Consider the following 18,046-nt stretch of genomic DNA (forward strand, 5'->3'; position numbering starts at 1 on the left):
TGCAAACAACATGTATAAAATGGTGCTTGATTAATATCTACCCTGTTGCAAGTCTCCTTCAGAGAGAAAAAAAGAAACACGAAGAAAAGAAAAGCCACTGTATTATGTTACAGCATTAATGAGAAAAGTCACGAAGTCCAGGATTGGTGAAGAAAACACACACAGACACACACACACACACACACACACACACACACACACACACACACACACACACACACACACACACACACACACACACACACACAAAAAAACGTTTCTGAAAACGATGTCCAAACTGATTTGATAGTTTTCAGATGATCTCACTATGCCGATGCCCGGATCGCGTCTACCAATCAACACAAGGATTATGGACAGTCCCTCCCAACCAGTGAGGAGAGTCAATGAATATCAATACAGCGAGCGCCCACTTTCATCTACTCAAAGTTAGCAGATTATCAAAGGGAGTAAAGCTGGCAGCAGAGTCGGGTTCACGCTGATTTCACAGTCATACGTTTGTTGTTTGTTTTTTTGTTTGTTTGTTTGTTGGCTACAGTGACTGGTCATTCACCGGCTTCTCCCGCATAGCAGTGGGGTGGTGAAACTGCGAGGGGCGTGCGGCAAACGAAGACGTGCCTAGCACACCACTTCCAAAATACTTTGTCAGTTGCCAGTGTTTCCCCTTTAACATGTCAAGACTTCATCCATCAGGATCTGTCCAATGCAAGCCGGGCTCCTCGTTTGGAAGGAGGCAAGACTGCTGCCTTTCTGATCTAAAGGTCCACCCATGTCAATTGTGACAAAGGTTGTCAGGATTGAAATAAGAAATCGATATTCTAAGAATGCGTGACGATTATCTTTTGGAATATTAACAATCTTTTTTTTTTTTTTCTGCTAGAGTGCTGCTTGCTTTTGGAATTAAACTACAGGGGCTGATACTACTACTATACACTACGACTATCTACTTCAGCGATTGAGATCCGCGGCTGTTTTTACCTCCAGTTTCAGAAAGAACTGTGCTGGACAGAGTCAGTTTGTTGTTGGTAAGGGTCCATGCGAGACTTGGGGTGAAAACATGTCTGGCCATTTCTCTGTGAGGATCCTTGCTGTCAGAGATGGCATTTTGGTCCAGCACTCCAGCTTTTACCCCTAAAGTGCCGCGAAAGACTGTTTTCATGTTCATTCTCTCCCTCTCTGTCACCTACTTATTCTACAGTTTGATGAGCTGTTACAGCACCCTGCAGTTCCCCCTGCAAGAAAACTACCTCTACCAAACCAGGCTAGTGACAGAAGAGTCCCCTTTCGCTGCGTTACGAGAGAAACTTTATCCCGCCACATCATCACAGGGCTATTTCGGTGAAAACGTGGAAACCACCGCGGAGCAGACGCAGACAGCGGGCTATGCAGTCTCTGTCGCAGTCATTGAAGGTACCGGTACTTTTGAAACTGAGGAGAGGGCGACGGGCTGGGTCAGAACTCAGCTGGCTCCCACGGAAATGATCCAGGGTCAAACTGTCGTTTTCGAGAGGGAGCAACACCAGAAATCCAGCACCACGGACAGCGAACTAACCCTAAGAGGGAACAGTACAGCTACTCCCGATTATGGGGAGAAAAAGTTACCCCAAGCCATTATTATTGGAGTGAAGAAAGGGGGTACCAGAGCTCTTTTGGAAGCCCTGAGGGTCCACCCTGACGTGAGGGCAGTAGGGGTAGAGCCGCACTTCTTTGACAGGAACTACGAGAAGGGATTTGCCTGGTACAGGTACGCGCTGCTTTGTTTTACTGGTTTCACCTGGCGTTCTGATACGATAGTCAGCTCGACTGGGTTTCTCGCTGGTGTCTGGATAGTATACACCGTTTGATTCCATACAGACCACTGTCTGTCCCATTACTGTGCGATGTGGTTTCAGCAGAGTGATTGGTATTAATGTGCTTTGACAAGTGGTGAGGTGCCATTATAGAATAACCTAGCCCGACAAGAGTGTAATGTAACACAGTTAGCCCACCTGCTTAAAATGATACTGTTTGGCAGAATACATTAATTGGTCCTTTGTCCGCGCACAGCCCTGCGTGTATTGCTAATAATACATATTAATAAATTATACTACCGCGACTGGGGCAACATGGGCTATTTTCTACATTTAGAGGTTTAAAATATTGCCTTTTTTGTAATATATATATATATATATATATATATATATATATATATATATATAATATATATACACACATACAGATAGATAGATAGATAGATTGATAGATGGTACAAAACAATATCAATTGGGCATAATTTAAGTTGCTTTAAATAAACACACGACTTAAAAACAATACCGCATTTGTGACGAAACCCATAGAATGTAATACGGATGCATTATGTGGTGCAGATAAGTGTTTAAAAAGGTATACGCAAACCTTGAATATAGTACTCATTTCCTGGAAAATAGGGTACTGTGATTGATGCGGTGCATCAGAGGAACTCTCACTCAATACACGTCAGGATCTGAGGCTCAGTGTGCAATGATTGCTGATATACAGTGTATGGACTTCAAGCTGCTTTAATCCCCCTGCTAGGCGCCCTCTCACTAGTTAAACCGCGGTTGTATAAACAGCTAATGAACTAAAAACAGTTTACTGATGAAGGTTCTATTGGGGAAGGTTGGTTGCGGTTCCCTCCACAGAGAAACAGCATCTCATTTATCTGCTGTTAGCTGAAAAAAAACAAAAAAACAGGACAGTTTCAGAGGTGTACCTGACAGGTATTTGCATTCACAGTACGTTGCGATTGTCGTAAACAGATGTGTTTTTTAAGCTCATTATTTTTTGTATATGCTTATTTTGTTAGAGTGTAAGTAACACCAATGCTCTGCTTTGCAAATAAACAACAGTCAAATTAACGCCCTGAACATTATAGTTTGGCTAAACAGAGGCATCTTTTGTGTAACCGTGTAATTAGATACTGCAGTTTTAACTGCATGTATATATCGTTCACCTCCAGTGACTTTGCAAATATATGTACAGTAGAACAACTGAAATAATTCATAATAAAATACAGCTTTAACGCTTGATTTCACGATGAAAAAAGAAGCTACTTTAATTAAGATACAACAATGTATTTTATTTATTTTTAATCATTTTGTGCGTGTCTACGGTTTATTAAACTTGCATCGGGTCCCATCAGGGTCTAGTTTAGTTTTATCTAAATACCGCCACTCTTCAACACTTTCTTAACCCAGCTAGGGGTTACTCCCAGGGGTGACTAAATCTATCACTTACTAAGTACTATACAAATACAGCTAATGAAGTCTTATTTATACAATGACAGTATTAAGATCTGCCACTGTTTAGATCATTAAAATAGACCCTGTATTTTAAGCCAACTCATACATAACAAAGCAGGATTCTGTAAAGTTTAATATACTAGATTGTAAATCCTTCATTAACACACACACTCACTTAATTAGTAATGTATTGTGGTAGGGAGACTAGAACTAGGGTATTGAGATGGCTTTTTGCAATACCCCATTCTCCTGAGTTATTGGGGTTTTTTGTTTGTTTGTTTGTTTGTTTTTTCTAGCAAGCATTTAAGTGTGTTTAGCCAAACCGAACAATCGCTTTTATGATATTTTTCCCAGTGGCCTCCCCTTTGAAAATTATATTTGACCACTTTCCAACAGGGAAAGTCATTACTGCAGTTCTGGTAAGTATTAAGAGGAATACGCTTACTGATTTTAAAAAGCACCGTGAAATATTTAGCTTTTATATATAAAATATAAATATAATTACAAATAAATTCTAACACAGAGGAATTTGCATACCCTAAAAATAACACAGCAATTGTGATTGATTAAACACATTTCTGTGGTCAATGTCTGTTTAAGGTCATGGCGGTAAATATGTAGCATTAGACATAATAAAATATAATATTAACAAAGCATTTCTTTTGATTCACATTTAATATGCATTATTTACCATGGAGGTCATTTGATGGAACGTCGTGCCCGTTGATTTTGGTGGCGACGGCTCATATAATTCCCTATCAGTGCAGAGCAGCAGGCACAGAATATTTCAATAGGTGGCGCTGTGGGTCTGCAACACTGGCATTCCGTTTGCAGTGACTGTAGCGACAACAGTGGAGGAGGAGCAATGGGGTTAATTATCTTCCCTCTTACTATAAGCCTACATTATTTTTCTCCTTTAACATCCCCTCTACCACCTCTGTCTTCTCTTTACGGTCTAACAAAGTATTAGGTTGGGTTTCAGAGGTTCCTAATTTAACAGTATGAGGAACTGCCTTTTTTTATTTACAGCTCCTTTATACTCATCTTAATAGACTTCTCTTTCTTGGCAATTGAATGCCTAAGATATGTGTAAAAGGTGATTCAGGATCAAATTAATTAAAATTCTTAACCCAGCTTTCAGGATGAAAAAAAGCATCTGAAGCATTGCTTGACAAAATGTGTATTGACAACAATGTGCTGCAGATTGGGAGTTATCTTTAAAGCAGTCAGAGAAATCCACAGCAACGAAACAAAGTCATTATTATTATTATTATTTTTTTTTTGCAGACGTGGATTGAAAGGATGTTAATTCCAAGGGAAAAAAACAACCCAATTGCTTCAAAGCTTTTGTGACCTTTAAGGATGCTAGCAGCATCTAACAACTTTTGAAATGCTTCAGAGGTGCATTTGCATATATCTGACAAGCTTGCGATAACGGAGTATCTGTGGCCTGGTTACTGCTGGATGAAAAGATATCAATGCTATCTAAAAAATGACATTTAGGAGCTGTAGGGAATAACTACTACTCTCTCAGTTGAGTTTTCTATTTTCCATTGTTGTCAATGGGACTTCTCCCTTTCTTGAAGTATTACATCTTGCGTTTCAGCAAAAATGTTATTGCTTAGGGGCTGCAAGAGGCCCATGTGGGGCATTTCTCAACACTCGAGATGTAATACACACAAGTTAGTTCTTTCACATGATCTTTGCTCAGAGTGTTTCCCAATTGACAAGAAAGGGTAAGAGGAGATTAGGACCAAGGTCAAAGAAAGAAAGAAAGAAAGAAAGAAAGAAAGAAAGAAAGAAAGAAAGAAAGAAAGTTTACAGTGGGAAAAGTGTAGTGAAGTTTAGTAAAATCATGGTGAGCAAAAAAAGAACAGTCAGTCCAGAACAGATTAATACCAGACCCTGGATGAGAGAAATGGATAGCAGTTAACACTACTGGGAATTCATCCAGTTGGATGGGCTTGAACATTGATCAGCTTGTCTGTCTGATCAGTACAGCCTTGATGGAGTCAGATCATTTATATAAAATAAGGACTATATCTAAAGGATTACTAGATCAGTCTGTAATTCCAAACCCTGTATTAATGGGCATATTGTAACCTCCTCTGATACACTCTGACATAGTGGCTGTGTTGAATGAGTGGATTATTAAACTGAAGGGTGACATCTAGTTTGTTCATTGGAGTCCCTTTAATGAGATGCTTGTTGGCAGTATTATAGAATAAAGAGTATTTCATGTTACAGAGTGATTGAAATTGGCTCAAATTTGAATTCAATCATCAGGTCTTTCAAACGACCATTGGAGAACCCTTTGCAACTGAGCTCAGGCTACACAACCCAAGTTCCCTTCTGATTTTTTGTCTGACTGCCATGATTGTATGTATTTGATCATAGCATAAAGACTACCGTCTTGTCTATGTAAGGTGTATTGCATGAGAAAGGTTAAACGTTTTTTAATATGTGTGGTAGTATGATCGAACTTTAGAAAAAAAAAAAGTTTTACGAAAGCTAACGGCTATCAGCTACAGACCATCTCTCTCTCTCTCTCTCTCTCTCTCTCTCTCTCTCTCTCTCTCTCTCTCTCTCTCTCTCTCTCTCTCTCTCTCTCTCTCTCTCTGTCTCTTTCTGGTTTCTCTCTGTCTCTCTCTCTCAGTTAGCCTCTCAATCATACCTGAGCCAGCTCATTATGCACGCAAAAAGAGTAAGGTTAAAGTGCCCTTTTGCACAGATTTAATCCATTTTACTGGCTAATTAAAGCAATTCTCGGCAGCTCTCAACATACTTAAGCATGAGCAGTTTTAAGCAGGAAATTAAAAAACTGTACACATCAGTGCCCCATGACTACGAAGCTTGGGAAAGCACTTGAAATTAAAATGAAACTTAGGTGTAACAGGTTTGACACTGGTTACGTGGTCAGGTTACATTAATAAAAATGTCTTACTTGCAATACAGCCTTCCAGCAATGCAGATATCCAGTTATACATATAGTTAAACCAAGGTAGGAAACAGTTGATTACTAAAGACATTTGTTGGTGTGTCAGAACAGGCAAATTCTTTAATCAGTATTTTCTGTATGCATAAACACATATTACATTTGGACTAGATAGAAATGAGGATAATCTAATCCTGTAAATCCTGTGTACCTCTAAATATGTCAAATCCGAATAGTAATGCTTTATAAAATAAGGCTTAAATGAAAGGAATTGATGTAATTAATTAGCTGTTTTAAACAGGGTATTGAGACTGTATGACTGCAGCACAAGATAACTCAATGAATTGGAAACTGACAGATTACTTAACCCAATTGATCCATGCTAATATTTTGTATCTGACGCTGTTCAATGTTGACTTTGGCAGGTGCACCCCTTTTACTTTGGCTGGTATGGTGCCATTCAGAAAGTGCCACCTAGTAGCATACTGGTGTAAAAAGAAACATGCTGTTTGCATTTCACTTAAAAAAAAAAAAAAGCATCCAAAACATACTATAAATATTAACCCTTTAGGTGGGGCATATTATTTGAAATGCCAGCAGCTGTGGAACTGTCAAACACCTACTGTTTAATAAAGTTCAGCTATCTAGCAACAAAACAGCAAATTGATCGGCCCAAGGCAATATAACCCTAACCATTTCCTGGAATTATTCCAAGGTCTTCCACTGTGCTAAAGCTGAGTGAGAAGTTTGGACAGGAGCCGCATAAGGAGCTGGTACTACTGATTGACAGATTACTTTTCAAAACTAGTAAAGCACAACTTCCTAATGCTAATCTAGCATTTGCTTAGATTTGTGGAAATCATTCATAAGGAACCAGGTTGAGTATCAAAGAGGTTTGCACTAACCTGCATGATTGTGAGTGAAATACAGCCCTGGACATCTGCCTGGGAACACTAATAGATGAGTATTCTTGCAGAACATTTGCAAAGTATCTCATTACCAACAGGAAAGCTAACTAGACATATATAATATGTTTGAAGACTGGTGGTTAGTGGGGTTTTTTTATAAGCAAGTTACAAAAAATGGACTTAGAAATACAAGCATAATGTGCTTTTTTATTTACTTATTCGTTCTATCTACATATGGATTTTAGTGATCATAATTAATAAAACAGAAAAACCAGAAATGAAGAAAGCCCTAAAATAAAAGTCAAGACATACAGTTCATATGTTTAAATAGGGAGACTGATTTAATTCAAAGATATTTCATTCAAAGACCCAGCAGCATTATTTCAAACTAAAAAAAAAAAAAAAAAAACTAAAACAAAAAACAAAAAAAAGTCTGTTCTTACTGTGTTTGATTTTAGGTCATCAGTTTGTTAATTTGCCTCCGGCAATGAACAGAAAACAGGGAGAGAGTTCTCTGTGTTATTTGGGAACCCGAGCATCTGTCAGTGTTGTGTTAAGACTGAACAAACTGCATGGGGAATTCACCGGTGTGCGGTGGCCGCGTGCTTTAATTTTGTTGTACGAATGTTGAACATTATTATTATTATTATTATTATTATTATTATTATTATTATTATTATTATTATTATTATTATTATTATTATGTACTATAAAAGTGGACTTTTTTGTTATACTGTGTATGGCTTTAATGTTAACCAAATGCTTGGTCACTAGTTTGTAGAAAGCACTTTTGTTTTTGCAGCCTATGCTTAGCTGAGGCTATTCATTTGAATTCACGTACTGTATGCCTCTTGCAGTGCAGTGAATCTCTGGTGTGAGTTAATGCTTTCAGTGTATTTCCAGAGTTCCTCAATTGCAATCATACATATTATATTTCTTTCATGCAATCAGTTGACTCGGGGAGCTTGTTCTTTACCGTGAACAGCCATTGTTGTTTCCCCATGTTCGGTTTGTTCAATGCATTTTATATTTGATAGAATTCCAACAATGGAAAATTCCACTTCAGGGCCCCGTTTTAACAAGACATTGCGTCTCAATTGTTCTTCTCGGTGGGAGATGATCCAGTACAAGAGCGAGCCTGCTGGTTCTGTGTATGGACAGCAACTAAGGTTGGCATTGTGTGCAGATTGGAAACATGGTGGCACAGGCTTAGGGTCTAAAGCATCAGAGCTGTTGTAACCATACCCTTAGGATCTACTTAACACCAAGACAGAAATTGTGGCCTGCAGTCATTTTGTAAGGCTAAATCTGTGACAGCTCATGCTGGCAGGTGTGCAAACTAGGTACTCCTATAACATTGTGTATTTTTCTTTAAATAAAACCCCAGAGATGCCACAGCTAAGCCAGTGAGACATACAGTAAAGCTGTTTGGTATTATGTTAATTGGTGTAGCTAGAGGTGATGTTTTTTTTTTCTTAGATAATTTGCCATTAACACGATTAGGCTGCTGTCGATGTACTTTGCCGCTTTGATGGGATTATTTCCACTTCTCAATTACAGAGGCCAATTGTTTCGGAATAACGCCTTCGGAGATATTTCAAATGTGTGGGTTCCCATTTCCTTCACCCCTCCAAACCTGCAGTTGTGCTTTGTGAAGATTTTAGCACAAGCCTGCTGGCTATCGTATAGTACAGTATAATTCGGAGATGTTTTACATTACGTTATATGGGGATGAAGCTTTTACTAATTGAGCTACTTTTACAGATTCTGCATCGCATAGGGGAGTTTGGGGTAAGTGTGGTAAGTCTTTTCACTTGCTATGCTTCTTACAATTGTCATGAAGTAGATGTCAAAACAGTGACTCTGAAAAGTATCCTTGAGTGTCATTGCTTCTGTCTTCATGTCATTTATCTTTCCATTCGCTCATCCTTCTCTGTGCCAAGTTGTGTCACCTACCCTCTGTCCTCAGGCAGATCCCATTTAAGTTACAACTCTGGTTAAACCTTTAAGAAAATGTGTTCAGTGTGGCTGTTGCTTTTCTTATTAAACTGATCCTTGTTTTTATTTTATTTTTTTTCTATTAAAGTCTGGACATTAGTCAGGCAGACAGAATTTTAATTTTCTGTCTTTTTAACAAACACGGTTACTGCACACAATATTCCCACTATACACAACAAATCAAATCAAAATAAATAACACATGAGCAGATGAAATATGCTGGCAGTGGTTCATCAATCCTTTTGTCTGGTTATTCACAAGGGTTGAAATGACATTTTGGGCCACATTCTTCAAATGAAAGTTTATTAATTGTTTACGGATAGATTGCTTGCAAATTAACATATCAGTTTCATGTTTTAAATTGTTAATAATGTTACAGCAAGCCATTTAGAAACTGATAAAAGAAAGTTCAGCCCCTCCTGTATTTAGACATTGTTGACTCCGAGACCGAGTCATATCACTGAAATAGGTTTTAATTTATTGTGACATCAGGTTGTGGTCCTTAAACTATATCTTTAAAATAAACAATCTTTCTATATCAGATTTGTTGCCATGTTTAACTTTTTAACCCAATAGGGGACTGCATTCACAAAGTAAGACACTAAGAAAGAGATTCTGTAGAATGTTATCATGCTGGAAGCAACTTGACCTGTCCCTGTGAGACTGGCTTTGTTAGTCCTGCCCTGAATATTAAAATAGTATTTCATGATAACCCCCAAACTAATGCCTTTGGCTCAAACCTTCAGTTTACTTTCTAGACCGGTAAAGAGAGCCTTGGCTATGAATTGATTTTTAAATAACCATTTAGTTAACTCTCTGCAGTGCATATTGGGTTGCATTGTGCTGCAAACAAGACTCTTTTAATTGATCATGCTGATAAATAATGAAAGCATGCCCTGCTGCTGCTAATCCAAGGTTAGTGTACATTCAGCGTTCCAGCGTGTTTTCTGCAGGGTGCGTCTGTTTGTTTAAAGGGCCAGTAACACTGCAAATGCACTGCAAGGAGTGAAACAGCTCTTAGTGTTGTTACTGTATAAAGTGTTGCCTTTGCATATTGCTCTGTGTAGCTTTTAATCTTGACACAAGGATTATATTGATTTGGCTAATGACAGCTAAGGGGAAGCCATGTTCACGTGTTTCCAGTAGTTGGTGTAGTCAAGGTGCTCTACAGGCATGCAAAGCTTGGATTTTGCTTTCTCCTGATGAGCCCAATAGCTGTGGGTATGCTTTGTGGGTATGGTAGCCTGTGTGAATGTGTCACTGTTTTAATGCCTAATTAAAAGCTAGTCACCAGGAGACATACCCAGCTGTAAATGGATGTTTGGGGTCACAAAGTCTTAAGGCATAGATTGGCATGAGTCCAGGTGCACTAAAAGCAATTGAACATGCAGGGATTCCCTGATTGCATAAAATATTGTTCTTCTGAACAACAGCCCAGGTTTTAAAAAGTGTATCGGCATATTTTGAGAAGTCAGGACGCTGTCTCCAGTTCGTCCCCCGTCCCCCGTCCTCCAATATTACTGGTTTACTGAATGCAATGAAAACAAATACTTTTCTTGAAAAAAAATAACAATAAAAATTCTGAAACAGAATTTTATACTCCAGCTGCAAAAGGCATTCAGTAACTGGAATGACTAAAGAATGTAGGAGCCCACTTGAGATGTTTTTAGTTGTCACCCGACAAAACTTACCTTTTTCTTCTGCTGATGTTGCTGCAAGGAGTAGTGTCACTGCAATGCTTCTTATTCCAAGTGTCATATCTGTGCACAATTTTGACAGGAGCAGATTTGACTCAACCCCCCAGGTATCAAAGCTTTAAAAAACTGTCTACCTGATGAACAAATTGACATCTGGTGTACCTAAAATACTGTTTGGGTGTGTGACTCTTATCACATAGTGTGGCATGGCTTTTACTTGAAACTTGAATTGATGACATGAAGACACCAAAATCTTAGTGCGAGTGTGAGAGACAGGCGACAGACAGGTCATGCTACAGACGATATCATAACTAAGGAGAATTAAGTGCAGTTTTGTAATGGCAGGAGCAGTCTGTAAGCTGCAACGTCAAATTTAGCCTTTATTGAATTGTACACAGATTGATGTGTCACCTAGATGCAGGTTGTTTAAAAATATGCAAAATGCCAATATTGTTGATTAAAGTATAGTTTTTTTTCTTTCTTTTTTCCCCTTTTCTCATTAACAAACTCTTAATGATGATTTAGTGCTGGAGCTGAGAGCTAAGTGTCTTCAGAGGTCAGATATTGTGGAGACAAGCGCACGAAACATTGCCTCCTTCTCCATCCCATAATAATGCTAAAGAAATCTTAGGACTAGCGGAACATTTCTGCAGTGGTGTCTTAGAGCTAACGGGGTGTGAAATGTAGACAGTTTTATACTGAAGAAGAAATGGCACAGGTATGCTAATTCCCCCGTTGGTTCAGAACATCTGAAAAGCAAGCCCACTTTCACACCGCAAGTGACTTCTTAACCACTATGCAAAAGAGCCAGGCTTTTAACCTCATCTCATCTCACCAACGGGACACAATCCATAACGGCAGTGGATCACACAACACTGCCCTTTACACCAGCATCTTTCAAGGGGATCTTCGTAGGATTTATTGAGCTGGCAGTTGTGCTTGAAAGCTGTGAGAATATTCAGGACATATTTATACTGCTATTGCAGTTTGTTTTTAAATGCAATCATGCAAACTCAAAGTGTTTAACACTTGTACGTGGTCTTAAAGTCAGTTAAGTGCAACAAAAGTTGAATCATTCCTGTAAACATCAGAAATTGCATGTGCATTTCAGTCATGCCTGCGTAAGTGCAAGGCTTGTGACTTTTATAATTTTGAACAAACTGATTTGAAAACGTGCATCCGCCTTCATACGGGTGGAGCAAACGAAACACGAAACACACAGATTGTTTTGTAAACACTGAAAACACTCTACCAAGAGAAGATGCTGGTATCATTGGCCAGCGCACATTGACAGGGTTTGCCATGTTAGTTGATATACAGAATGTCTCCTTTATTTCAATACATGTGTAACTTTTCCCCTGCTAGTTTGTTTTGAACAGCACAGTGCAGTATCTGAGGAACAAAATGCAAGTTGCTTAATGACATTTCAGTTTCCCCAGAGCAGGGGAACCTGTTCCTTAGGAAGAGAATGGGTTTCATCAACTACTGATCACAGCCTGTATGCCTGACATATTTCAGCAAATCACAGAGATTATGCACACACACACACACACGCACACGCACGCGCACACGCACGTGCGCGTGTGTGTGCACAGGTGCACGCTGCAACACGCGCACTCACGCACAGCGCGCACGTGGCGCACACCGCACACTGCAGTGCAAACACACGCACACCAGGACAACGCACACACCACACCACACACACACACCCACACACACACACACGCACACACACACACACACACACACACACACACACACACACACACACACACACACACACTCACACACACACACACACACACACACACACACACACACACACACACACACACACACACACACACACACACACACACACACACACACACACACACACACACACACACACACACACACACACACGCACACACACACACACACACACACACACACACGCACACACACACACACACACACACGCACACGCACACACACACACACACACACACACACACACACACACACACACACACACACACACACACACACACACACACACACACACACACACACACACACACACACACACACACACACACACACACACACACACACACACACACACACACACACACACACACACACACACACACACACACACACACACACACACACACACACACACACACACACACACACACACACACACACACACACACACACACACACACACACACACACACACACACACACACACACACACGCACACACACACACACACACACACACACACACACACACACACACACACACACACACACACACACACACACACACACACGTAATTACACTATTAATAAAACATTCTGGGAAGGAAGATTTGTTTTATCAGAATACCTGCAATCCTAAAGGGGAAAAAAAATCATGAATATAACATCCTGCCCTGAAAAACAGATATAACATCTATCTCTGGAGGATACTGTATACAGCAACCTTTTTTTTCCACCCCAAACATCACATTGTATCTTAATATCAAAACTCTTTTTTTTTTCTTGTCCAGAATCTGGACTATTTAAAAAAAAAAACACACACAAACAGATGACCTGTCTACAGTACACTACGTGCGTGCTTGGAAGCCTTTTCATTTCTCGTGAGCTGCCCCTTTCCTGTTGGGTGGAATGTACGCTCTTACTGCTGTACCCCAATCCAATCAACAATCGCAATACTCTATGTTCTGTTGGTCTCTGTTGTAATTAAAAAAAATATTTTTCTGTTAACTGGTTCGCTTGTCTTGTTGGTGATGCCTGGTGTAGTTGTGTGTTGGAGTTCTATAAAACTGAAGGTTTATTTGACATGATTAAATAGAATAAACTATGCAATATCTGCCAATCATCTTCAGACATTTGTAATAACTATCCCCCAAACAAGAACAATGGAGATAAACTCAAAATAAAGCATGTATTAATATTAACCATACAGAAAGAGTCACCAGACAAAACTGCTATATTTCATTATGATATCTGTAACCAGGTCATTAATTGTTGCCAGGTTGCTTGACATGGATCTTCATGTACAGTCCAGATGATTGAGGTCACTGCTGTAAATGGGTTGTTGCACTCATTCCTTATGGCTTTACCTGGATAAATACAGAAATTAGTGTGAGAGTCATTGATCAAGAAATTATTTTGAGCTTGGATTCAAACTCTGCTGAGGTGGGCGAAGGTCAAGAATAATTTCTATTCCACAACACTCTTGAAGAACTAGGGGGAATTGGTGGGAAGAAAAAAAGAGCAGTTGTCCACTGACACACAGAGCACTAATTGGCACCCAGTTTCGCAGTCTCAGCTTGGATATAAAGAGGACAGGAATACAACAATCATCTTTGTATGGCTGATTCAGCACTGGGTGATCCATTAAAGTTAGCAGGGAAGCAGGGAAGAGAAGGAGTCTGGCCATGGTGAAGTTTCTGATGCTACGGTACGTGCACTGTTGCTGACCTTGGAAGCGTTCTGTTCTCACCTCTGCAGAATACTTATGCTGCACACAAACGAGTGGTAGAAATCACAGTGCCCTTTCAGGTAGCTTTAAGGATTCCTCATAATAGGTTTTGTTTTAAAGCATTTATGACAATTTGGTTCATAATGAGTGTCACTTATTATAAATTACCCCCCTATTGGGAAAACTTCTCAGTCATTTAGCTCTGGCATTCCACAAAGCTTCACAACAGCTACAGTTTTGCGTACAGTAAATTGTATTCATGGTTAAATTCAAAGCCCTGGAGGAAAGCCTTTTGTTTTCCCGCAAGGCACTCAAAACCCTGACATGTGTGTTTTACTTTGCCTAATAAATCAAGGGAGGTCTGATGTGCATCAATGAAAATACAACATCATTTTTGATGCTTGATTAGCATTTCTGTCACTTCCCTTTAACTCCAGCTGTGTTAATCAATTCACCTCGCACATTGGCATGACAATGAAGGCCGATTGCTCAAACTGGCAGCCGGTTTTGACAACATGTCCACTGCAGGGGAATGAAATTGAAATCCTTGCCGCAAAACAGGCCTCGCTCAGCTTAATTGGGAAAGATCGTAACTGCTGGGGTGTCAAATTCTTTAACAAGAAAAGCCTACAGCAAACCTTAATTGATGGAGAAAACCTGCACTGAAATGTAGGCGCGCATACGACTTTAGATTATAAGTACGTGGTTATTGCAAATGCTGATCCTTTTATTAGACTTTAATTGCTGATTTAGTCTCTAACCAATTTTTTCTTTATAATCCTTTTTTGTTTAGGAAACAAAAAATTGATTCCTGTCGACCCCTATTACAGTTCTACAAATGGCTCATACCATTCTAACTGCCCATGTGCAGAACTATTGCATTGCCATTGAAGATCGTTTGATAAGGGTAAGATCGATTGCATTTTATCTTGCGGTTCATCAATTGGCCGTTTTCTTTTCAAGCATTAACCTCTGCTGATTATTGGCATGTTAAACTGCTATAGATAGCCGGCTACTGCAAGCTGGCAGACTGAAGATCATAAGTCTGTAGAAGGGATGTACAATCCAGTCCTTTATAAGTACACAGCCATTGAGTTTAGCACAGTGCTAAATGCAGATCTGTCACTAGCGCTCAAATGAGGTATTAGGAAAACAAACCTGTGAACTTGATACTTAGGCACCCAGGAATGCATTTGAATTATGATTCATAGTTGTATGGGCTGGTTTGTGGCAAAGGACTATGGTTGTAATGGCCTCATTATGCCCGGAGCACACAACAACTGCTGTTTCATTGCTGATTGGAACACGGTCTCACAATCATTGCAGCTCTTGGTGTGATTAAATAAGGGATCCGTCCACAATGACATTTCAGGAATTCATATTAGTGGGAATAAACCCTGCCTGTGTGAGGCGGTCCTTGTTCAGGATCAAAATAAAGCTGTGGAACGAAAACTAAGTGAGCTTAGTCGTTTAAACTTTCCCATTCCTTTGTTTAAGTTTTCCCAGTTAAAAAGTGAAATGTACAGACTAGCCTACTTGAATTAATGGCTACAACAAACCTGTTATTTACAATGGCTTTTTTTGTTTGTTTTGTTTTGTTTAGACAATGAAAAACGCAATAGCTTAAAATTAGTTTTCTTTTTCCCCACACAGGTTTCATTCTTTGATACACTTTTGTCACAAAAAAGGTCCTTTTTATATATAAGGCTTATATAGCATGTTGATGTTCTGTAGCAATGTCAAGCAAGGGTGATGGATGGACAGTTGTTGGATCATCCCCAAGCAGCTACATGGAGTCCCCAGTGAAAGCATGTGCTAGGTATTGCTACATAACAAAAAATATACTTTAGGTATCATAAAAACTTGTTTTCATTTTAAAACAAACCTACAATAAAAAGACAAGACACACAAGGAACTCACAGCAATCAAAGAGTTCAGTACTAAGTGTCCCATGCAATGGTCGTTACCTGCAACATAGCTGAACATGGTGACAGTTACTGCACTTGTTGCTTACAGTTCTGCTATCCACAGGTAATGACCGCTATGGAGGATATTAATGCTAATGTAAACCGAATCAATGTTTTTTGCATATGAAAACATTTTAAAATGTGGTTCTAGGTTATACATTTGGCTTTGACTGCTTGAAATGTATATTGCTGTTTAAAGCGAGTTTTAAGATTCTAAAGTCCTATTAGCCTTTTAAAGGGCATCTACAGTACATGTGGGACAATGACCACTCTTCCCAGAGCTGGATTGGCTGAGACAGTCTGTGAACGTTATCATTTATATTTGAATATTCTATTGCAATAGTAGTAATAACAAAAAATAAATAAATAAATAAATAAAACTCCTCAGCCTCGTCATGCATCACCATGATTGTACTGTATGTCGGGAATGGTGCTTGCATGATGTATCACAGAGGAACACCTTGAGAAGGTCTTCTAATTGATCGATGGATCCCAAAGTTAGAACATTGATTTAGAGCATGATTAATTAGAAAGTGAACAGTGTGGAGTAAGAATGTTGTTAAAATGCAGAACATACAGAAAAGGAGTGTGTGTCTAAACCAAACCAATTGCACAGTATTGTACATCTTGTTTGTTGATGCATTGTGTGGGTTTGTTTGACTAGTTCACAGAATACTAAAGCATAGGAATACTGTAGTAAGTTGGATAGCGTTGTAAAGGAATGCAATAATTTAGTTTGTCCATATTGAGCTTAGTGTCTTGTAAGGAAATATATTTGTCTAACTAATAATTAAACAACTGACAAAGTAATAGGCAAACAAAAATGCATGCTAAAAACATGCATACTATTAAAAACTGACAATCTGAAGATGATTGTTGATATCATAGTCAGTTGATAAACCTGCATCTATTCTAATTTTAATTTAATGCCCTACAGTATGCAGAGCCTCTTAGAACTAACAGCTGTGCGTTTAGAAATTCTTCTGCTGTTCTGTTTGAGATATTGGCAGCGTTGGTGTGGAGGTTCTGTTATTCAGTGTGAAAAGAGATTTTTAAGACAAATCCCAGTTCTCACCAGATTTCAGCATTTTCTCAATCCGAGCTCCCAGCAGCTGTGATAGAATATAATGAAATCGCACAGATGGGCAAAAGATAATATTCGCATCAGGTGAGTGGGAAACGTGGCAGATGTGCATTGCCTTAATTGTTTACGGTAAAATAAATAACAGCAAATTCAACTTTGCCGTGGCTAGATAATAGAAATAGAATGGAACCTTAAAGCTAGACTATGCATCTGTGACCAAAAAAAAAAGTGCTCTGTGTTTGTATCCATAACCTGTATTGTGACCTACTCGGCTGCTTTGTGGTTTGGATTAACACCAATCAGCATGTCCATTATTACACCCCACACTGTGGTGGTATGGTGCTTCCTTTAGGCTTGGTCTGGGTGACTGGTTACACAGTAGGGAACCCTAAAGATACAGTCAGCTGCGTGAACTAGTATTGTCAGCAGATAAAGGGTGTCCTTTATACAGATTACCAGTCGCTTGCCTTTTTCAAAATGTTACATGCATTACTCAGACATTAAACGAATAGCAAGCTTGAATAAAAGCAAAAAACTATTAATTAAATCCATCTTTCTGTCAGGCCCCCCCCCCCCCCCCCCCCCCCCCCCATGGGAGGTGGTACGACGATGGAAGTTGAAAAAAGTGTGGAGAGAAGAACGTCATTTCAGATTACGTCTTTTTTTTTTCACACCTCTCTTCTTGCAGTAATCAGATCTAATGCAGCATCTGTGCATTAA

General features: G+C 39.3%; 1 protein-coding gene across 1 annotated transcript in view; it reads left to right on the forward strand.

The window, feature by feature from the left end:
• Positions 1-448: 448 nt before the first annotated feature.
• The window catches only part of LOC121300497 (heparan sulfate glucosamine 3-O-sulfotransferase 4-like), a 53,819-nt gene continuing 36,221 nt past the window's right edge, over positions 449-18,046 (forward strand). Inside the window, exon 1 of the mRNA XM_041229066.1 lies at positions 449-1,741. Coding sequence (XP_041085000.1) covers positions 1,095-1,741 — 647 coding nt within the window. The 5' untranslated portion in view covers positions 449-1,094. The remainder of the gene's footprint in view (positions 1,742-18,046) is intronic.

This window comes from Polyodon spathula, chromosome 26, assembly GCF_017654505.1.
Source record: "Polyodon spathula isolate WHYD16114869_AA chromosome 26, ASM1765450v1, whole genome shotgun sequence".
NCBI classification, from domain to species: domain Eukaryota; kingdom Metazoa; phylum Chordata; class Actinopteri; order Acipenseriformes; family Polyodontidae; genus Polyodon; species Polyodon spathula.